We start from the raw sequence: 23,296 nt of genomic DNA, 5'->3' as shown, positions 1-23,296 counted from the left end.
ACCGGCAGCGATGTTTGACGGGTGAGCCCACCATAAGAGAGCGGACCTTATCCGAGCGGTCACCAGAACCAGATCGTTGAAAGAGCCTGTGACCTGACGCCACTGCTTGTCCAATTCCTCCTGAATCGGGCAACTCTTGAGCCTGCTACTTGGGATCAGGGAGATGCAGGAGGACGCTATCCCGAGAAAGGATATCAATACACGAACTGAAACGGACCCTCTTGAGCAGATGAGAGCCACTAGGCGTAAAATCCTCAGCTGACGCTTGTGAGACACTAATGCCTTCGCCAGCGAAGTATTCAGAGTGGGGCCTAGAAAAGTCCTGCAGGGAGCTGGATCGACCTGAGACTTCTCGGTGTTGATGGACAGACCGAGAGAGTGGAATAGAGTCAGACAGAATTGAGTGTCCAGAGACGCCTGGTGATGAGATTGCGACTTGATGAGACAGTCGTCCAGGTAGGGAAAGATTTGAACGCCCTTCAAATGCAGATGCCACCACCGGATCCAGGACTTTTGGGGAAGACGCGAGGGGCGGAGGGAAGGCCGAAAGGCAAAACCTTGAATTGAAAGTCTCTGCGCCCCACTCGAAAGCGTAAGTACTTCCGGTGTATTGGAAGTATCGGCACATGGAAATAAGTGTCCTGGAGATCGATGGTGGTCATGAAATCGTCCTTCGAGAGAAGACAGAGAATTTCCACGAGTGTGAGCATGCGGAAGGATTGGCACTTTAGGTACTTGTTTAAGGCTAGTAAGTCGAGGATCGGACGCCATTCGCCGGACTTCTTGAGGACGAGGAAAGAACGGGAATAGAATCCCATCCCCTTCTGAGTCTAGGGAACCACTTCGATGGCACCTTTCTGAATCATGAGTCGAATCTGTTGGAAAAGCTCCTTGAGGTGTGCCGGAGGCGGACCAGATGGAGGAATGTTTGGAGGGAATTTAACAAAGTTCAAAGCATGGCCCTTTGATACAATGTCCAGCACCCAACGGTCTGAGGTGATTGAAGACCAATTTATTTTAAAAGTTTTATATAGCGCTGGCTAGACCCGGAGGCATCAGAGCGCTTTACATGAGCATCAGATCATAGTTACAGGTTACATTGTTACAAAGCTTACACAGTTATTAGAGCATAGCAACACAGTGACTAGTAAGGTCGAGATAAACAAAAAGCACAAATACGTAAGGTGAAAAGCAGGCAAAGGGAAAGATTCAGATTCAGAGGAGGGGGTAGGAGCTGGGGAAGTAGACAGGTAATGTAGGCGGGAAAGAGGAAGGGAGGGTGAAGGACACCGCATGGAAAGAGGAAGGGAAGGGAGAATGGGGGCACATATATACACACATACATATATACACACATATACACACACACATATATACATACATACACATATATATACACACATACACATATATATATACACACATACACATATAATTGGAAAAGAAGAGGGAGATTCGACCTCCTACTTTGAGTGGGGAAGGCAAGTCATTGCTTCTTCGAAGCGGAGCCTCTGTAGGAAGGTTTTCCTCTGTAGGATTTTGAAGACAGCTGTCGATAGGACTGCTGCGACTGGGAGGAATACCTCCGATTTCCTTGGCTGTAGGAGCGGTACTGGCTGGATCCGCCACGAAAAAAAGAGGAGGTGCCGCGTCCGCGTGCACCGCGAAAAGGTTGTTTGCGAAACTGCAAAGTGCCCAGGGAACGAGCCGTCTCGGTGTCCTTTTTTATGGTCTGAAGTGCGTCGTCCACATGCTGGCCAAAGAGCGATTCGCAGTCATAGGGCATGTCGAGGATCTTCGCCTGAACCTCCTGGTGAAAAGAAGCCAGCCCTGACGACGCAAAACGGTGCCCCCCGCAAGCTGACGAAAATCTGTGCATGCAATGTCCACAGAGCAGTCGATTTCAGATGACGCTCTCTCTCCCGCCATAGTGGAGAATTTTTGTCCAATGGCATCAAGACGACGTCCCTCACAGTCAGGAGGAGCGGTAATAGGAGAAGACTGATTCCTGGATCGACGTTGTGCGGCCTGGGTAATGACAGAATCAGGTTTTGGCTGCGCTACCAGGCAGGCTGGAGAACCCTGGGGCGCCCTATATTTCTTCTCCAAACGAGGAAGAAGCGCCGGGATAGAATTCAGCGTCTGCATCAGTTTGACGCCCTAATTCCAGATGAAGTCAATTATGGGCACTGCCCGGACCTGTTTAAATGGTTGACTCTTGAAGTCATAAAGAAACAGTCCTCATCTTTCAGAACCATAAGGAGCTCGAAGTGCAGCGCCGCTCATTCCATAAGTTGGTGAAAACCCACTATATCCACAGGAGGGCAATCCCCTGGAACCGAAGGTGGCGGCGATGGCGTCTGGATTTGATAATCGTCCCAATCAGCCATGTTCTTATTATAATCATCAACTTCGCCGTCTTCCTGATCTGGGCGAACGTCATCATCCTCGTAAACAGTTGCATGAACCTGAATAGAGGTAGTAGGTGGTGCAGAAGACGCAGACGGCTCTGGCATTGCAGTAGAGGGAGGAGCGCTGTTGTTGCAGGCACTGTAGGATGAGGAGACCCCTGGTGAGAAGGTGGAAATCGCCTATTATAATCCTCCAGCATATATTGGAGATTAGAAATGAGGGAGAGTGGTATTTGCGCTGTGGGAACCTGAGCAGAAGGTTCCTCCTCTTGGTAGTAAGGATCTTCCTGATCGTCCTCATAGTCCTGACATTTTATAACCAGTTCTGAAGGGCTTCGAGCTGCCCGGAAGCTATCATCTACCTCATCCTCTTCAGAATCAGAGTCTTGCTCCGAAGCAGTGGCAAAAAGAGGTGATGGAGGTTGAGAGTGACGTGGAATGGGAAGCTGATCCAAAGGTGCATGCGGACGTTGGTGCAGAGGGTCAACAGCAGGAGCCCTTGAACTTGATGATGAAAATGGCACCAGAGGCAGTGATGCAAAAGAAGACATCGACGACGATAACATCGACGACGATAACACCGCCGACGGGACAACTACCGTCGACGAAGGTGTTGATGAAGCAGACGACGGCAAAACCACAGCAGTCGACGAAGCAGTCGACGAAGCAGTCGTCGATGCAGCCGTCGTCTCTCTTCACAGAAGGAGTCGACGAAGATTTTGATGTTGACGAGACTCCCTTCTTCGACTACGACGAGGAGATTGGAATCGTCGAAGAGACAGACTTGAAGCTTACACACACCATCGCTGACACTGACGTTGTCGACGCAGCCGCCGTCGACGACCAGCTAGAACAAGTAGTCGACACTGTGGTCGTCAGAGAGGTAGAGACAGCAGATTTTGTCGTCGGAACGACCGTCGACTGTCCCGTACGCTTTTTAAGGGAAACATGGGTAGAAGGAGCCGTGAACGCCCGAGAGTCAGATCTCGAGGGCGTAGGCGTAGCAGGAAGAGGAGAAGACACAGCAGGAGCCTTCTGGAGTTCGTTTCCTCTTCTTCAGGAATGGAGATGGCATATCCTGCACACTGCTACGTTTTGAGGTGGCTTTCTGCACCAGAAAGAGGTGAATCCTTCTCCTTCAACCTCTGGAACCAAAGGAGGAGACGCCCCTCCCTGTCCTTAAGGGTCTTGGTAAAGAAAGTTCTGCAAATTTTACATTTGCCTACCTCATGCTCTGGATAGAGGCAATACTTCTTGTGAGGGTCCTCAGAGAAGAGCCGCAACTTCCCACAAGAAGCACAAGGACGAAACAAAGACTTCTTACTTGAAGACATCTCAGAAAATAGTAGAAATCCACAAGGAAGTTGAAAACTGAGCAGAGCTCAGGGAGACTCCCTTCACACGACGTGCAGTAGAAAATCTGAGGGCCTAAGCCTCTGAGGAGAAGGATCTAGAGGGGTGCTTGCGCCTGATTGGCTGTAGTTTGGACTAACATAATGACTTGGATATGTTATGAAAGTGCTTTTTTCTTCTAATGTTTTCCTATGTGTTACTGCTATCCTTGGTACTTATAAGTATTTATGGTTTTAGAATGTATGTAATTATGTTTCTATATACATATATTGTTGGTTTTTATTGCTAATTTATTTACTGTGGGGCTCCCACTTAGAAGACGGGGAATATTCAAGCATATGAATCTATGAAAGACACCCCAATACGGGAGAACAGTAGCTCCCAAAGGCAACAATTTGCTAACTCCATTACCCTGGTCCATATGTTAATGTTTACAGTTACATTTTACTCTAATTGTCAATCTTTCCACAAGCCTGAAACTACAAGGTCTAACGTCATTAAGTTGACTTACTTGTGAAGGCCAAAGACAGGATAATCACCACGTCGATGAAAAGGTACTGCACATCCCCAAGGTTGCCTGGAATCTGCAAAATCAATAAGTCGTATCAAACAAGATTCTGTAGCTAAAATCAGATCCTCCATCATGGCCACCAGAATCACAAGAGTCTGCCTTCTTAACTAGCCATGTTTCTGAACTGGCTCCCAAAAGACCTTCCAGACTAAAGGGTTCAGCCCCTCGCTCGCGAACACCCTTCATGTGCATTCAGTGCCACTCTTGGCTCCCAAGAATAAACGCCCCTTGTGCCTCTCGACTATTCTACAGCACTGTCCAAACAGATCCTGGCTCCATAGAGTCCAGCAGGCATCTGAGTAGATGTAGCCTCCAGACGGTACTACAGAAAATACCTCCCAAGCACGTTTCATTATTATTCAATGTCTCCGCTGCCCTTTCTATGTTCCCAATAAACAGTCAATGTCTCTAATGGCTTCAAAATGCCTTTCCTGACTGGATGGCTTTATATGGCTCTCAATGGTCTATCAACTCCCTGCATTTTCCCCGCTACAACCAAGTTCTCATCAGCCAGCTCAATAGCACTACTTCCATCTAAATGTTTCTAGTTGCTGTTCAGGGACTTCCTGTTGGTCACGATAGTCTAGTGGCTTCTCAGCATTCAATACATTTGACCTTCTGACACACCTTAGGAACGTGCTGACCAAACAGAGAATAAGCAACCTCCTACCACAGCAAAATCCCAGCAGGCAGAGAGAATCTTTCACTGTTTCAAACAGTTTCAGATTGCTCCCTACATGCTTCCAGAGTGTGCAAAGGGTGTAGCTTTATAGACAGTACACTCAGTGCTCTGTGCAACATTCACAATTAGACCAATATGAACAGTACACTAAACGATGACATATAACTCAGAGAACGCTACATTCATTCACACAATGCCCCACAAATCTCCCCGGAGGCTTTGGCTAGTGCAGCTCAACAGATAGCAGAAACAATCCCAAAATGTTTAAAGCAGTTTGCCAAACTGACCATGTAGTACAGCTTCATACATAGTGCACAAACTCCAATGATGCTCCAGGGCTCTTTCAGACGGTAAAGTATGTATACTAGAACAGTGCTCACTACACGTTGCCAGAGAGGAGCTTTGTGAAAAGTAAAAACAGCTACAAAGTGTTTATGGCATCTCTTCAGAACACATAGTGGGTGTAACTTTAGGAACATTACATCCTCTGTGCAGCACTTTTGAATGCGTAGTGAGTGTAGCTTTGTGAATAGTAAAGCTCCCCCACAATTCTCAACAACAATCAGATAGTACAGCACTACACAAAGCAAAAACAATGCTACACTGCTCAATGCAGTGTTTCAAAACAGCTAGTGAAAACAGCTTTACGAAGTTATAATTATTTGACAAGTGCACTTCTACCATCTGCATGGCACCATCTCACTTAGAGTCTAAGCACTCTTTGAATTTGGTTCTGGGATTTTCATTGACTGATTGGTTGTACACAAAAACACAACATTGTTTTTGTGAACGTAGAAATTAGAATAGGTTCATAAATCGTGTACACAATTCCAGTAAGCAACGGAGCTGTACAGGGACCAACCGGAATCACATTCAGTCCACTGCATCATTAGAAGAAAAGGCTGCGGTGCCAATCCTAGAATTATGAACCCATTAGGAGTCTCCTACTAATTCCTGGATTCAGATAGAATGTTATTCCTGACACAGACATCCCTAAACAATTACTCCATGAACGTATATGTGCTTTAAAGACAGAACGGTACTTACGGAATAAAGGTGGAGAACACTGAGGTACTGGATGATGCTGTAGAGTGCCATGAACTTAAATACACAAAAAGAGGTGACCAGGGCTGCACGCCCCTCTCTGGAAGAGAAATAAGAAAGTACCTTTGTCAATTCCACAGACTGACATTTACTTGAAACCTGTTCGCCCAGCACAAACAATGAGCCCAGGAAGATGGTTCACTCCAATGGCCAGACAAAGCACAGGAGGGAGAGAAACGGTTTAGTGTCCGACAGTCCCACAATATTGTTCTGTACGATTCCCTCGTTTGTAAATGCATTACTAAAACGTGGCACAGCTAATAAATCCACAATATTGAACGCCGCCACCCTGTTCTTTGAGAAAGGACCCATTTTAGTCAAGCTAGGTGGACAACTATGGAAATACGACCCATCTGCAACAATGATTCCCCAAAACTACAATACACTTTTACTAGCAGTTCAAAAAATGAGGTGGACGGGGTTAGGAGTGATATGATAAATATGAGTAAATTAAAACTGTGGTTTTAACATCCTTTTCAAAGATTCTTAACCAGATGACGAAGACTTCAAGCATGTGAAACTTTGAAAGAGTCCATGCTAGAGAACTGCTGCAGAGCAGCTCATGAGAGAGATTTTGGCTACTTTGAGCTATTTTACATGCGTTTCATTCATCGAGAATTGAGTTACTGGCAGATGAGCTGGTTGAAAAAACTGCAAATCCGGACCAGTTCCTCAGAGTCTCAAGAGACTGGCATTGAAGATGTGGATGTACAAGAGCTGTGAATGTAGATGTGTTGTCCAGCTTCAATGATTAAAGACACGGAATAGGTCCGGACTAAGTAAGGGAGACCCATGAGGAAAGGCAGCACAAGGGAGGTCCTCTACTACTTGAGGTCCGATTTGTCTCCAAACACGAGAGTAACATGCTGTCGTTCTCAGGTCCTTTAAGTTGACAGCGGCTGACGGACAGGGAAATGGGGCAGAACCCTGTTAAGTCATACAAATCAATAAGACCCATTACTAACAAAAGCTCTCTAGCATTGGTGCCTTTAAGATTTCTAAACATGTTGTATATATTCGCCAATATTAAGGCAGGAACACCCAGAAGTTGTTCTAACAACAGTGCAAACAACACACTCTGTGGCCTTTCCAGCTGTTTAGTAATTTTCTTTCCAGCACATGAGTGGCAGGAGAAGGACCACTTACCTAATCAGGTCTGGCACGCAGGAGATGTTTGGGGTTCTGGAGGTGAACGGCGATGCTACAGATGCTTCAAGCTCTGACAGTGAGATACCAGCATGGGCTCGCTTCAGGGCCTGCAGACGGAGAAGAAGTGAAGGACTGACTATGAAACCAGGAATGATGTACAAACTGTCTTTAACAACTTGGAAGAAAGGAATGAAGGGGAAAGAAGTTGCTGAAAATAGACACACGCAAGGCTGTAGGAATAGCAAAGTGAGAGAACAATCTGACTGTCAGGATCCTCGGAAACCTATTCTTAGATATGTTTGCTGCACTAAGTGTGCACAAGTGTCTGTTGAGAACAACCCATGCACTATGGAATAGGTGACCGGAATGACAACAGAAACTTCATATTACACGAAAGACTAGAAAGAAAGGTTACTCACCCCACAGTCATTGGCACCGTCCCCGCACATCCCCACGTAATAGCTGTAATGTAACAAGAAGCACGTACAATTTGTCAGGAGTGTGAATCACACAGTTCCTCTCCCAACGTTTATCAGGTTACATACACCAACAGGAACGTCAACTGAAAAACAACACTGCACCTCTCTCACTCAGCCTCTAGTGTTCACACCTGCATTCAACACACTCAACACACCCAAAAGACCCTGAAAACAAGCTTGCTTACAATAACAGGACAATCAAGTTGCCACAAACTCTGTAGTTGATTCCACTGCAGTGGCATGGTCTGTCATGTCAAACCATGCAGGTTGCTTGCTTGTGGAACTGGAATAATGTCCTGCCAAGCAGCACTAGCATCAGGCAGATAGGCGGGCTAGGACCATGCGCACTTGAAGGTTAGTAGCAAAAGAAGGAACATCCCACTTTTTAACAGAATAGGTGTAAATAGTACATTCTTTTCCTATAGAGAGAAGCAACCGCTGCAGTCCTACCGGTATATTTAATGATTTAAAAAATAGAATCTATGGTGAGGATTCAACTGCACGGCAAATGCCCTTCAGTGCAGGAGCTGCAGAAACCAACATAACTTTTTATTTAATATGAATTGTCATTAACATTGTAATGTCCATTTTAACATACAACGCAGCATGTGGATGAGCATTTATGGAAGGAGAACGAGAGTCTTCCAAACACAGCTCATAAGCCCAGTAGTGCAAACAGAATCAATAAAATGAAAATATGTTAATAATGTGGCAGTGAAAACACACTCATCATAGTAATCCCTAAGACGCATATATGACCCAACTACGGGCTAACATTCCTCTGCAATTGTACCCAGATCTTTGTAAACTTATGAGGGCTTCCCCAACTTTCGTAAATAACCTTCTAAGATGCTCTGCACCAATCCATGCCCTCACAACATTGCGCCTTAGGTGAGCGTGCAGAGTTCCCCCCCCTTCTTAAGCAATATCCAATTTCACCACTATCAAACACAAAACGCGTGAAGTGAGGCCCAGTCAACATTATTGGCTATGCCCAGACAGCTATGTGGGACACCAAACAGTGATTTCCCCGGTAAAATCTGCTTCTCTCATTCCGAATTCTCACCCAATTATGTAGACATTTCTGTGATACACTGTCAGACGTCTGACCCATACTACAAGTCCTGATCACACCGTAATGGGCGACTCAATATTTTAGGTTTAATTATCTGCAGACGAGCCTCTGTGGCCAAGTTCTGCAGATGCATCAGTGCTGCCTCCCAATCCACTTCTTTCATGGCTCCCAAATCCATACCCCATTTGTCTAATAAAGGTTGTCAAGCACATTGTCAAAGAGTGTCTTATAGACCACAGACGCACCCGTTCCCTAGAGAATACTCCGGATTTCAATCCAGTATGATTTCCTTAGTCTAACCACGGGGAGCCACAGCACATATGACTTGTCGATAATGGCAAGCTGATTGAAATGAAGGTCAAACATCGATTGGGGAGCGTGAAACGACTTCACCAGAAATATCGCCCAAGGAGGAAATCCCAAGCAGGTCCCAAAGCCTCATACCTTGCACCTCTGGGCATGCTCACCACATGCACAGAACAGTTGCCCCGTCCGTTCCTGCGATGACAAAAATCTCCCTGGTCGTCACTTGGCAAATTTTCGTCCCAGAATACGCTGCTTAAGGAAGTGCACTAACCTTCCCACCACCATATGAGAAACAGGGCTACATCATCGGACCTCTGCCCATCTGCTGAATCTAAAGGAGGGTTCCTCAGTTGAGGTAAATGCAAGTCAATGCTGCATTCAACTGATGAACCCAGAATAAAAGCTGGTTAGGCAAACTGATAGTCCCTTTACAGGCAGAGCTGTACCTATACTGAGAGAATAGAACTGTTTTACAGCAAATTCACAATTCCCTCTCAACCGCCTGAAAAAGGTTCTGAAATGCAGTATAGCGCGTTCTGTAAGATCTGAACACTTTTGGGGATGGCAATTATTTTGAAAAGTGAAGTCTGTTCCATCAAGAAGATGCAAATACAGCACCCTTGCTGCACATCATTTTAAAACCCTGTGAACATCATCTCCAGGTTTCACTTTAAAAACTGCAAATGAGTCTCAGTCATCCCATTCCCAAAAGGGGTTCCACTTTCCAACGTTTTATGCCCCAATTCATAGGGACAAATCTTGAAAAGGTAGCTTTGTCTCAAATAATTCAATACCTCCAACAGCTCCCATATTTATGTAACACAAGCATTAATCTAGAAATAGATTCCCATGGGTCAGCGATGTAATGCAGGATGCCATCGGCAGAGAGGGAGTGACTGTTTCAGTCACAGATTCCAAACAGAAGTCCTGAATCTAAAGATCCATCCTAAACCAAGGATGAGAGAGGACAGAAAAGAGGGAAACTGGCATCACGGTCTAGTACCCTCTGCCCTACCCAAAGCCAAAAGGACCCAGTCCAGCACTATGTCAACACCTGCTCAAGTGGTAGGCTCCTTACAGAGAAGCTCTCTCTCTATAGGGCTTGCACTTCAGCCATAAACTGAACTTCTGACAAACTGCAAGGAGGAATTTCCACTCAGACACATTCTCACTGTAGGACAGGCTGGGGCTCAACAACATCCGCGGCTTTTCCAGGCAATGAAAGATCCTGTGGACAGTCAGCCTAGTCGACACCATTTCAACTCAAGGTTGCAAGCCCGTGCCCCGTGACTTCAACTGTGATGGCAGGACCACAGCATTTGTACTCTTGGCTTCGGTCATGCTATGTCAGCTACATGCACTCAATGAGTCTTCGCTCTGCTTTTTAAGTTGCAAAGTTTAATTAAAGGAAAAAAGTAATGTCCAAACCTTGAACACTTTTTAGGGGACCTGCTGATCTATGCCATTGGAAGGGAGGCCATTCATCTGGAAAACAAGTGTCCAACTCTTATTTTACTGGCCAGGGAAGGGGAACTCAGACAGATGGTTTGCATTAGCTAGCCAGAGTACCAAGATGTGTGAAATAGAGCTGACAAATACTCTACTTACTCAACCTTCTGGAGCATCTCCACCAGCTGCGTCTTCTGATCAGGGGCCATCCGAGCATACACTGTCCCACACAGCAACAACTGTGAACAGAAGCAGAAAGGGGCAAGTTAAAGTGTGTGGGTTGGGAGTATGTGTGCACTAACTTTTGCAATCGGGGGGGGGGGAGGCAGTGTTCGGTAACCGCAACCTTGTGTGGTATTCTTCAAATGTAGAAGTGTGTGTGCTGTTTACAAAGTGTTTATGTGGTGTTTTCAAAGTAAACATGAACATGTTGACCATGAACAGGTAAATCGTGTGTGCTCTTAATTGCCTTTACAATGTGAGGTGCTGGACTTTAGATCACGTTTGCTCGCCAAAGCACTGCTGCAGGGCAGAGCTAGGAAGGAATGGTATTCAGTGTGTAGTACTTCACATGAGAACATTACTTACCACTGAGACGCCTACTTGTTACTAAGTGCTGTATTTAATCCCAAAACAAGTGTAACTCATCTACAAATGAACTGATTATATATTACTAATCAGTCACCCAGAGTGGATCTCCGAACGCTTTTTTAAAAGAGAAAAAAAGGTTTCCAAATACTAAAACTGCTTTGCCTACCTGGGCTTCCCTTTTCTGTTAACACATAGACTCCCTTAAGATCCAAAGCACCAGTCTGCCACTTTAAATGTGTTCCAAAGTGAAATCTAATAAAACAAAGTTATATGCTGGCACTTTAAGGCAGCCAGCGTACTCCAAAGACCACCAAAGGGTTTAGAGCAGCTCCTTTCACCATTGAAAGCATCTTACGGAGCGCTAATACTGGTTCGACTCTTAGGTCTCTATATCAGTTGTTCCTACTCTACTTTTGCAGTCACCAGCCCAGCACTGCCGATCGTGATAGAAGAGACAGGAACGAAGAAGACTAAGCAGGGCACAAAGTCTTCTCAATTCTGAAATGATGTCTACTGTTCAAACAGATGGACTTGAGAAGGGAGGAAACCATGCTTAGGACCAGGACCTGGACTCAAGAGGTCTACATGGACCTCCACCTGGAGGACATACTGATTCAAGGTCAATAAATTCAGACTCGCAGGGGAAGTCAAAAACTTTAGATAGAGAATGGCTATTCCAATGATGACTTTGCATGTAGGCAGCGCAAAAAAGGTAGGTAGGTAGGGAACCAGCTTTAGCGCTCTGACAGCCAAGCTAGATGGATAACTTTGCTGGCCTGGTGGTGGATTCCCTAGATGTTCGCTGGTAAGACTGAAGGTAGGTGGTTAAGTGACTAGCACTGGAGGCGGGATCCTTGAAGATGAAGATCTTCATCATAATCTGCTCCTCAGTCTTGAAGGGTTCCTCAAAGGTCTCTCAAAGACGAAGTTGATGATGATCTTGACATCGAATATGTGATTGTTGTACAGGACCGATAGTCTGAACATGGAGGGCGGCCTTAACCTTTATAGTTCAGCCTGACAATTGCCTCTGAGGACTCCTCCAAGAAACATCCCTCTGGGTATCGTAGGAACCTCAGCAAAAACAGAGGGTAGACAAGGCAGAAGAGCCTCTGACAGCAGTAACTGGAGTTTCAAGAGGAAGGGGCACAATCCAGCCTTAGGGGGCTTACTTCACAGGCCACTGGTGCTCAAGAAGAGACAACTTGAGAAGTGGACACATGCAATGGAAGAGAGCACTTAACCAAACTCCACAGTCCTGGTTTTGGAGAATCTCTAGCAAAAGTAACCCACTGTCCAAAGTCACCTTGTCAGCGTAAGGATGACGCTTCAGATCAAGCAGCATTAGTAAGGCACATAGATGAGAACATATGAGGCTGCTGGGAGGAAACCGTCACAAGCAAAGTCAACATGTCTCAGCTGGGTGAGTTTTCTGGGATGCCTTTGGGTCAGGCTCTGGATTCTCCCTACTGGGATACCTCTGAATAACTTACTACTTACTTGCACTCAATGCAACTCCTAATCCATTCACTATTGATTAGGAACATTTAGAAAAGTCAGAAAAACAACTAAAAAGCTATTAAAACTGAACATGCATGCCTGATGGAATTGTTAGACATGGACACCAGTGTTCAGAGTTCGGACAGGGCGGTGCCCTTTTTGTTCCTAGTGTTGTCATGTCTTGCCGCTAATGAGCAATCCTGGGACAGAAGTTACATCACTATGCACAGTCGTCAGAGTACAGGCTCGCACATGGACTATGTTAAAATAAGCAACTGTAGATAGGATAAAACCCTTTTGAATATTATATAAAAGGCGCTCAAGCAGCTGATATCCTGTGAAGGGAAAATGATGCAGCAAAAACATTTTTCAGAAGAAAATAATCCTAAAGCGACAGAAGAATATTACACACCCTTTGTTCACAGAATTGAAACATCTCCAGCTGTCATCACTCGGCATTATGGTAAAATGCTCCTTCAAACATTAAAGGACCCCTCTGCTGAGAGTTGTGCCCATAAACACAATTTCTTCTTTTTACATGATGCAGTCGGCGTGCCTGCCACAGGCTTCCCTAGGATTTATACGAACACTCATTAAAAAACAAATCCTATCTTTCAACAGGCATATGTCCTTTTTATAACTGATTAAAATAAGGAGACAGTTGCAATTTGAATGTGTTCTGGGATCTCCCTCAGTCAGACATTCTAATGTTATTGCTATCAAAGGATTCCACATTGCTTCCCCAACCCCACCTGCATCCCCCACAACTGCAGTCACCTTTGGAAGGAGGTCAGGGAAGTGCTCAGAAATGATGGAGAAGGACTTTCCGCTCATGGCAAAGTGATAGCTGACTTCCGGGATCTGGGACTGCTCTGTGGGGCAGTCCTCCTCCATACGGACTTTCGCCTCCTATTAAAACAAGCAGAAAAAAAATCACTTAATATAAGATGCTCAAATCAGCAGTTTAAACTGAGCCACAGGAAGAGTAGACTAACCTTGTGAACTAGTGATCACGAACCAGTAGAGGCCAACACACTTCAGCAGTGACACCCAGATGCTTTCATGTGATTAACCATAGGCACTTGTGATCACTGGCGTCCAAGGCCACCCCACTCCACCAGCATTATCCTAATGCTTTCATGTCATCAATTGTGCAACCAAGATTCTTTCGTCATCCTTCCACATATATGTATGTTTGCAGTACTTTTAGAACAGTAACCTAGTTAAAAGGCAGCAGAGTGTATGCGCCCTAGGGTGGTCTTTCCCTATTTTTTTCGCCCTTGCCTCATTTTTCCCACCTACTTTTTGTTGGCCTTAGGACTCTGGGCACCCTCCCATTGCTAATCAATGCCAGGGTGCAGGTGCTCTCTTCCCCTAACATGGCTGCCACTGACCCCTGCTACTGCAGCGTGGTCTTTTTAGGCGCACTCTAGTAGCCAGGAGCTGGCTGGAACCCTTAAACAATGTTGCAATACCAGCCTGCCAGCCTGCCCATAGCTAGAATGAGAGAAGCTCCTGGAACCTTCCAGAACAGGGGAGGCTACACCAACTTCCACTGCCAACTGACGCTATATAAGGAAAGGGAGGGAAACTTTCTAGTCAGTTGGGGCATCACTGGCCTGGGGGACCCACGCAGGAGATTTAGGCGGGAGGGCCTAGTCAGGGACTTATGCCACTGGGAGTGACAGGATGTAGGTGCTGCCTCTTAAGCAGAGTGAGGTATCCTAGACTAGCCCCCTGATCTGGCCCAGCGGTAAGGAAACCCAGGGACCATCTTCAGTGACCTGAGGTAATTTGTAAGCCTCCAACTCACCCCCCCCCTTAAGAAACCACCTCACAAGGGCGCAGGATCATCCAAGCGCTGAGAAGACTACTTGCCTTTAACCAGAGACTGCTGGGGATCGACCAGGTACTGGACTGTGCTGCCCTGCCTCCATCTGGGCCTATCTAGCCCTGCCTGTCTCCCCCTGACTGACTTGCTCTGCTTCCCATCCTGCCTGCAGAACTTGCTGCGTGACTGAAAGGTGCTGTACTTTGCCCCGTTTGCCAGCGCTGTGTCAGCATCTGCTTGCCTGGTAGAAACTACTAAAATTGTCTTCCTTGCCCGTCTGCAGCGAGCGCTGTGAAGCGCTTCCCCAGCACTGGATTGCCTCAAGTGAGCGCTGATTGACACTGCCCTATAGCGCTGTCTAATTCCCTTGGCGCTAGACCCCACAGAAGAGCGCCGTATCGCCCCCTTCAAGCGCTCCCCTGACTCGGCGACCGCGCTGTACCATGGCTCCTGTCCTGGGACGCCTGAGGAGACCTCTGCAACATCGCGGCTGCGGCGCTGCTCTTTCATCACCCCGAGGCGCTTCCGGCCTGTCAGCGCGGCTGCCCGCCCTCGCGCTGTATCTTGTGCCGGCATTGGCTCCCCCTCGGCGACCCCCGTATGCCAGGAGAGGGCCGTCGCATCGAGTGAACCAGGCCCGGTAGGCCCGAAGGCGAGCTGTCCCTCCTCACATGACGGGGAGCACGGCCGCGTCACCGGCCATGCCCCCGCCAGAGCTACGCAGTCATTGGCTGCTACCGCTGAGCCCTTCTGTCAAGGCCCGGCGCCCCGGAAAAGCCGCGATTAGTCGCGGAGGGGGCCGCAGTGCCACAGAGCCCCCCTCCGATCTGCCCCCAAACGCTGATTCTGCCTCGCCCCCGGCGCCGGTGCTCCAGAGTTGTCCCTGCACCGCGCCGGGCCGAGTGAGGCCCAGAGATGGCTGGAGCCCCTCCCTTTGCCCCAGAGACCATGCAAGGGCCCCGGAGGGCCGAAGAAAGCAGGTAACCACCGGGGAGGAGGGTGGAAGGCCAGGCAAGGCCCCGAATTCGCCCCTCCCCTGGGGAGAACTGAGACTGGGCCCCGTTGGCCCCACTAATGACTAGGAGGCCCCGGTTAGACTAAAAGGTTGCTCAATTGGCTACGCATGCCTGAAGCCAGGCTCATACTAAAGTACTGGTGCAAGTCTGATCACCTGTTTTAAAACCTGCTGATAAAGTGTTATAATATTTCCCTGTACTGAATTTCTTGCAGAGGTGGGCCTCTATGAATCCTGATATGTTATGATACTAATTGATTTACTCCATTAATATTTCGACGATCTGAGTTCTGATACTGAACTGTGGGTAATCACAAAGTGAAAATGGTCATAATTGCTTCCTGAGCTGGTTAATATTTTGAAATGAAATGCTTTAATGAAATGCTTCACTGAAATGCTTCAATGAAATGCTTCAATTAAATGCTTCAATTAAATGCTTCAATTAAATGCTTTAATGCAATGCAGGAGCTCAAGTGATTCTAGTCAAGGGTCAGGGACCTAGTGTGGCACCGCTTTGGGGTCAGGAGCTCACTCCAGCAGAGGCCAACGGGGTTAAGGCAGGTCCAGCTGAAGGAGGTCCAAACAGGGGTGCCTCTGGAGCTTGGGTCCCGGTAGCTCAGAACAGGAGGTCAGCCAACTGGCCCTTGGAGTCACTCAAGTTAGCATGGAATGAAGAGAGCAGGCCGAGTCTTCGAACTCAAAAAGCAGAGCAGGCCTCTGGAGAACAAGGGAGTCGTTCTTTTGTAATGTCCACAGGTCCAGGAGTGTATTGAAAAGTTGCTCTGAGGGTCCAATATTTATACCTAGTGCCAGCCTTTGAAATGAGTCATCTAGGCTAACCCTACATCTAGTTCTTGAATTTTATGCCCTTGCCCTGCCAAGGCTCGTCTGGGGTGGCAAAAGACCAGTGTCCGGTTCTTTTGTGTGTGCACTGGAGGCAGCCCTTTGAAATGTAAGTGGGGCATGGAACGCCTCCCCCCCAGCCATCCTGGCAGGATGGACCATTCTGCCAATACCTAGTCCTCTATTGTTCACTGTCTGGGCACAATACGCATTCATAATAGGGGAGAAATGAACAGACTCAGGCAGCTTCAAACTCCTAGAAGGCCATGGAAACGGTTGGGCACGAAAATGCCAACCTTCTAAAAGTGGCATTTTCAAAATTGTAAAACAAATCTGATTTTACCATCAAAGAGGATTTAAAATTACAATTCATTTGAGTCCAAACTTGACGTACCCATCTGTTCCCAATCAAATGTAGTAAAGTAACTGAATGGTATCAAATGGGAGATATAGGCCTTATAGTAGTGAAAAACGAACTTAAGAGTTCAGGACATGTAAAAGTTTAAAAACACATGTCCTATCTTTCAAATACAATGCACCCTGCCCTATGGGTTGTTTGGGTATAACTTGGGGGTGACAAATGTATTAAAAATAAAGGTTTGGGCCTGACAAAAGGCCCGGTCGAACTGGCAGTTTTAAACTGCACTCTAGTGGGTGGCACAATGAATGCTGCTGGTCAAGTCGTAAGATTTTATTTACAGGCCATGGGTACATGTATTACCATATGCTAGGGAAGCATATGTAAATGAAATGTGGCGATCCGTTAAAGGCCAATTTTACCATGTTTTAGGGAACAAGCGCTGGATAGCAGTGGCAAAGTGCAGAGTCCTAATGCCAACAAAAACAAATTCAGAAAACGGGAGGAAGAAGGGAAAAAAGTCTGGGGGGTGACCCTGCAGAGTGGGTCAAGTTCAACAAAAGTGTAGTACCATGTTCTCCTTAAAGCGCTTTGCTGGCCCTGGGGAAGTCCATGTTTTATAAAGGTGACAAAAAAGTCACACTTGCCCGCCCCCTGGGTTCATCCTTACGCTCCAAATCTTGAACCACTTTCAGTGATATGGTTTATGTGGTTCAAGCTTTCCAGATACGGTGCCGAGAGCCAGACGCTGCCCACCGGGGACCAGACACAGCCTCTCGCACTACAATTGGAAGCATCGGTCCAGTTATAAAGGTTCCTTCATTCAACTTCTGCCTCAATGTTCACAGTCCTCCAGCAAAGCTTGCTAGCCTGCACATCTTATAGTCAAGCCATACTATCTTCCTCACCACCAGTGAGGTGTGTCACTGAGCATCCACGCCCCCGCACCCACCCCACATTCCAAACTCCCTTCAGCCTCCACTCTCTCCTCTGAGGATGGCCATATTACCTCCAATTCTACCTCCCAAGAAACGCAAGCATCTCTCCTGTGGTGCAGGGAGGACTCATTTTATTAATTCCTCTTCACACCACTCAGGTGCCCTTTCTCTTTCACCTCAGGGGCTGCGTGACTTACACTTTTCCTTCTCACCCTCCACTCTAGGTGCCTGACTTAATCCAGTCATTCTGTTCCACTCCAGTGGGTGCTCCCCTTACTTCTGCTCTTCTCACCATTCCTTCTGGACACTAGCCTTACTTCCAAATTCTTCTAATACCTACTATGCCAGGCGCTAGCCTTAATCCCATTCTTTTTCTCCCTTGTGGACACTCCTTACTCCCATTCTTCTCACCATCCCTTGTGGACACTGGCCTTCCATCCATCCTCTTCCACCGTCTTCTCAAGGTACTCGTCTTATTCCGATCCTTTTCATTTCCCTTGTGTGCACTCCTTACTCCCTCCCACTAAGTGCTCGCATTTCTTTCACTCCTCTGACCCTTCCTTGGGAATCCCTCTCTTCACAAAGATCCTCAGCCCTTCTCAGCAGGACCTCAAACCTCTCACCTCTTTACAACCGTTGTCGACGAGCTTTGTGCAGGGCAGCTCGTCAGCGTACTGCCAGTGGATGGTGGCAGGCTGCCCCTCTCTAGGAGGAAGAGCCTCGGTGATGATGACCTTCCCCTGAGGGGGTATCATGCCACATTCCCGGGCGACGGACACGGCGGTCAGCATATTATCTCCTGCAAGAGAAGAACAAGTATTATTATAGGATGTTGGCTCACTGACGTCAGGTGTTACATGGACCACGTAGAGAGCCTTGGGCAGTCAATACAGGTATCAACATGTCTTAGAGGGTCTGAATTATCTTATTTGTTCAATGCGTCACCCGACATATTATACAGGTATCAATTCTAGTCCTTGTAGCGCCAAATGACTATGAGTTTGTTGCGTGTCCTGTAAATATCCCAAAATTCTGCCATGGTTGCGTTCTTCAAAGGTTGGCATTGGTCACACAAGAGCACATATTGCCCTTGCATGATTTCCAGGGGGGCAGCAAGGAAGAATCAGATGACTCAAGGAGTCAAATAATGCAGGGGTTATCACACCAGCTAGCAAAGAACCCAGTGAGGGCTGCAAAAGCACACAGAATTCATCTGATTAGGCCTGGTCAATACATTACAGATCATATGCAGGTTGTGGAGCCATGGCAGATTCAAAATAGGTTTGTTGAAGGAAAAAGTTGTTGAGAAATCCCAAACTTGGCTAACTATCTGGCACCTACAATGGGCAACCCCATCTTTTCCAGCTTTGACAAAGCACTGAAAACACAGTACCTCTATGGCCTCTGAACATCCATTACCTTTATGGTGTGGTCATACAGCAGTGTCCAGACTGGAACACAAGAGAGGTTCAGTTTGCAAAGCACAATGGGAATGACTAGGACAGCAAGTTCCCTGGCTACCGCAGTGGGGAGCTATCACTCACCTCTACCAGGTTACTCGGTTCCCAATCGCCAGGTCTGCAGTGCGGCACGTGACCGGACCAACATAACGTACGACTAACACCCTGGAATTCAGTTTCCCATTGCAGAATGGTATATTTAGCTCCGTAAACTTCTGGAAGATGCGTAGTGAACGGTACAGTCGACTCTGCAAACTTCAGGAAGCCATGTAGTAAGTGAGGGAGATTGCTTAATACAAAATTCCTAAAAACGTTTGTGACATCCTTGTAAAATGGACCAAGTACGCCCTTGCATGGGGAGGCAGCATTGATGCTATCAACTCCCTTCCTTAACTTAAATCAATCATACGTGGCTCCTCGTGCATAATAGGAGCCTCAGGGATGTTAGAAGGCGCAAAGCAGGAATAAGCTGACACAAATGTCAAACAAAGTATAAAAGGTCAAATAAAAGATTCAAACGCATGCAAGTTATGCTGGGAGATACTCAAGACAGTGTCTCTCTGAGTCGGTGCACATACTAACAAGCAGGGTTGTACAGTAACACACCCAAACCACGGAACCACAACCTCCTCACCTGTAACCATTACGGTGCGGATGCACGCCCTCCGGAGCTCCTCCAGCACAGGTACGGTCTCTGCCTTCAGCTTGTTCTGCATCATGATCAGACCTAGAAAGTCCATGCTGCGCTCAATCACTTCCCTGCAGTATCGGGAGAAAACGAGAACCAGCTGAGACCAGTACTGTGTGCCTAGAAACCCTTTTTACCCTGCTCCAGAAAAGGCACCCCAGGCACTAAGTACTCAGAACCCACTACTACTGTGTTCCAGAGAGGACGCACTGCAGGCACGGAGTACCCACACACTGCTCTTACTCTTCACCAGAGATAGGACACCCCAGGCATGGAGCACACAGAACACCCTCCTAAACTGTCCCAGAGAGAATGTACCAAAGGTACTGTGTATTCAGAAACCACTCTTACTCTAGAGAGTAGAACCTACACAAACACAGGAGCTGTGACATCACAACCATGAAGGGAGGCGCACAGAGCTCGTACCACATGGCAAAATATACCTTATACCATAAGGTAAATGAACCCTCATACCAGGAGGTACAATTAACATCATACCATAAGGTAAATTTAACTTCACACAACAAGGTACAATTAAACCTTGAACCAGAAGGTAAATTAAACTTGATATCACAAAGTGGTAGTTGAAGTAGCTTCTTTGTGGGAGCAACCAAACAATGGAATCTTTCTGTCATAACACCTAGGATCGGCACCTTCTCTACAGGCTTTCAGAATCCTTCTAAAAACATGGCTTTTTACCCTTGAGCCCTCCATCGGTTTCACCTCTGCTCTCTGTTAAGCTAGCGCCAAGACACACTACGGTATACTTGGCGCTTTACATAACACAGTTCAATTAAACCTCATACCACGAGGTACACTAAGGTAAACTGCTTGCGAATAATCAAAGTTCTTCACAATGGAGGGCTTTATCAAATGTATAACCATTTAATGCATTTGCCCATGTATGGGATCCCGGAAACACTTATTGAAAGGAAAATGTTGCTTGCCTTGTAAGCATCTGTTCATGGTTAGTAATGCTGTAGATTCACATGATCTGCATAGTTTCCTGCCATCTGGTGTTAGGTTTGGACATTTGCAAGTTATTTTTTTCCGAAGAAGTCCTGAGGCATAGCGACGCCTCCCTTACCTGGCACTGCGCATGGGCATCGACTTCATGTTAGATTGTTTTACGCACAGCGGGTGAGACTAATACGGAGTGGTGAGAAACAGTAAGTGCTGGACATGTGTATTGCAGAAAAAAAGACTGACTTAAGGAGGAAGAAATCTGATCAGAGCCACCAACATCCAGGGAGGAGATGGTTACAGGGTAAGGAACATGTTCCATTTGTAGCATGTTTTGCTGTAGCTACACATGCTCTGCATTACATAGACTGTAAAAAACTACTCTTCTTAAGTGGGGACTAGGGTGTGGATGATGTAGATGATTGGTATAAAGTTATTACAACTGTCCGGCCAACTAGTGCCTGTTGTCTGGCTAGAATATCCACACAGTACTGCTTAGTAAAGGTGTGTGGGGTCTACCATGTAGCTGTCACTAAGAGAATGTTCCCTAAAAAAGGCCATGGTAGCAGCCTTCGTTTGAGTGGAGTGTTTCTTATGAGTGGTGCGGAGAGCTCTCTTGGCTTAAGCATCATAAGCAATTGGACTGTTCAATGTTTTTTGGATAGCGGCTCTACCAGGTAGCCATTGTCTTATGAACACGCAGCACAAGTTACTACTTGTGTAACAATATATCTGTAAGAGACATTAGTTAGTGATAGATTCCTTACCTTAGAATATCCCCAGGCGTCAGACTGGAGCCGGAAATGTTTGCGTAGCAGTACCCTTGCGCGTCGGTAGGCGTCGTCTGCGGCTCAGTGTCCGTCGTCGGCGCCGTGATGATGTCGGAGTACTTAGACGCCGCCTCCGCGTGCTGACGTCAGTTCTTAGACACAGCTTTTCCGCGCCAGAAACGCAGAGCTATGCTAAAAACCAACACTGGTGCCATTGAAACTAGGGCCCTGAAATGGGATGACCTTAACCCTAGATATTGGTTCGCAGAACGGGGAGGATGGGTGGGTCGGTAAGGAATCTATCACTAACTAATGTCTCTTACAGATATATTGTTACACAAGTAGTAACTTGAGCATCTGAAAGAGACACGTTAGTGATAGATTCCTTACTTTAGAATAGATACCCCAGCAAAACCAACCCCAGTGGTGGGTCTGCGAACCAAAAATCACACCAGAAAGTCCTGGAGGACGGAACGGCCAAAGAAGCCATCCCTCCGGACTTGGCTGTCCAGGCAGTAGTGTCTTTCGAACATGTGCAGCGAGGCCCACGTAGCTGCCTGACATATGTCCTGCAAGGGGACTTCCCGGCCCAGGGTAGTAGTAGTCGCCGTGGCAAGAGTGGAAAGGGCCCTCAGCCCAGCTGGAGGTTCCTTTTTAGCCAAGGAGTAGTGCGCTTGGATGCACAACACGATCCACTGAGAAATGGTCCGTTTGTGCACCGCCCTTCCCTTCTTAGCACCCACGTAACCAACAAAGAGTTGGGCATCCACCCGGAACTGGCGCATGCGATCCAAATAGAATGAAAGCGCACGTTTTGGGTCCAGATGGTGGAGCCGCTCTTCCTCCTTTGAGGGATGCGGAAAGAAGGTGGGCAAGGCGATGGACTGCCCGATGTTGAAGGCTGCGACTACCTAAGGCAGGAAAGAGGGTTTTGTCCGCAACACAACCTTGTCCGGATGGACAGAAAGGAAAGGAGGTTTAGAAGAAAGAGCCTGTAGCTCACTCACTCTCCTGGCAGAGGGGATGGCAACCAGGAAAGCAGTCTTCAGAGTAAGAAGGCGGATAGGACAGTTGTGAAGTGGCTCAAAGGGAGCGCACATCAAAAATGTAAGAACCAGGTTCAAGTCGCACTGAGGCATCATGAAGGGAACAGGCGGAAACGTATGTGTGATGCCTTTCAGGAATCGATTAACAATAGGGGACTTGAACAAAGAAGGTTGATCAGGCAGCCTTAGAAAGGCTGAAAGGGCAGAAAGGTAGCCCTTGATAGTGCCCAGAGCAGAGCCCTGCTGGTCAAGAGAAAGAAGAAAGAGGAGAACCTCAGAAAGGGGTGCAGAGAGTGGGTCCACAGCCTTTGCTGTGCACCATGCCACAAATCTGTTCACCTGCTGGCGTATCGCGACTTTGTGGAGGGACGCCTGGCTGCCAGAATTATGTTACAGACTTCAGGAGGCAAGTCAAATGGCCTCAACTGTCGCCGCTTAATCTCCAAGCATGAAAGTAGAGACTGGACAGGTTCGGGTGGAGGACCGTCCCCTGCTGCTGCGACAGAAGGTCCTCCTGAAGAGGCAGACGAACCGGGGGATCGACTGACATACTGAGTAGCTCGGGATACCAGTACTTTCGGGCTCAGTCCGGAGCCACAAGGATGACTTGTGCCCGGTCGCGCTTAATCTTCTTCAGCACTCTGGGCAGAAGTGGTATAGGCGGAAAGGCGTACAACAGACCGCAACTCCACTCGCGATGAAAAGCGTCTCCGA

General features: G+C 47.2%; 1 protein-coding gene across 1 annotated transcript in view; it reads right to left on the bottom strand.

Moving 5' to 3' along the window:
* LOC147678739 (polyamine-transporting ATPase 13A3-like) overlaps positions 1-23,296 on the bottom strand; it is a 250,836-nt gene that overhangs the window by 46,676 nt on the left and 180,864 nt on the right. The window contains exons 20-27 of the mRNA XM_086946198.1: positions 19,750-19,874; positions 18,279-18,454; positions 13,448-13,579; positions 10,739-10,818; positions 7,690-7,732; positions 7,268-7,377; positions 6,065-6,161; positions 4,276-4,348 (exon numbers count right to left, since the gene is read on the bottom strand). Coding sequence (XP_086802324.1) covers positions 4,276-4,348; positions 6,065-6,161; positions 7,268-7,377; positions 7,690-7,732; positions 10,739-10,818; positions 13,448-13,579; positions 18,279-18,454; positions 19,750-19,874 — 836 coding nt within the window. The remainder of the gene's footprint in view (positions 1-4,275; positions 4,349-6,064; positions 6,162-7,267; positions 7,378-7,689; positions 7,733-10,738; positions 10,819-13,447; positions 13,580-18,278; positions 18,455-19,749; positions 19,875-23,296) is intronic.

This window comes from Lissotriton vulgaris, chromosome 12, assembly GCF_964263255.1.
Source record: "Lissotriton vulgaris chromosome 12, aLisVul1.2, whole genome shotgun sequence".
Lineage (NCBI taxonomy): Eukaryota > Metazoa > Chordata > Amphibia > Caudata > Salamandridae > Lissotriton > Lissotriton vulgaris.
Note: the sequence above shows the minus strand (reverse complement) of the source record. Positions and strands in the feature narration are given on the sequence as shown.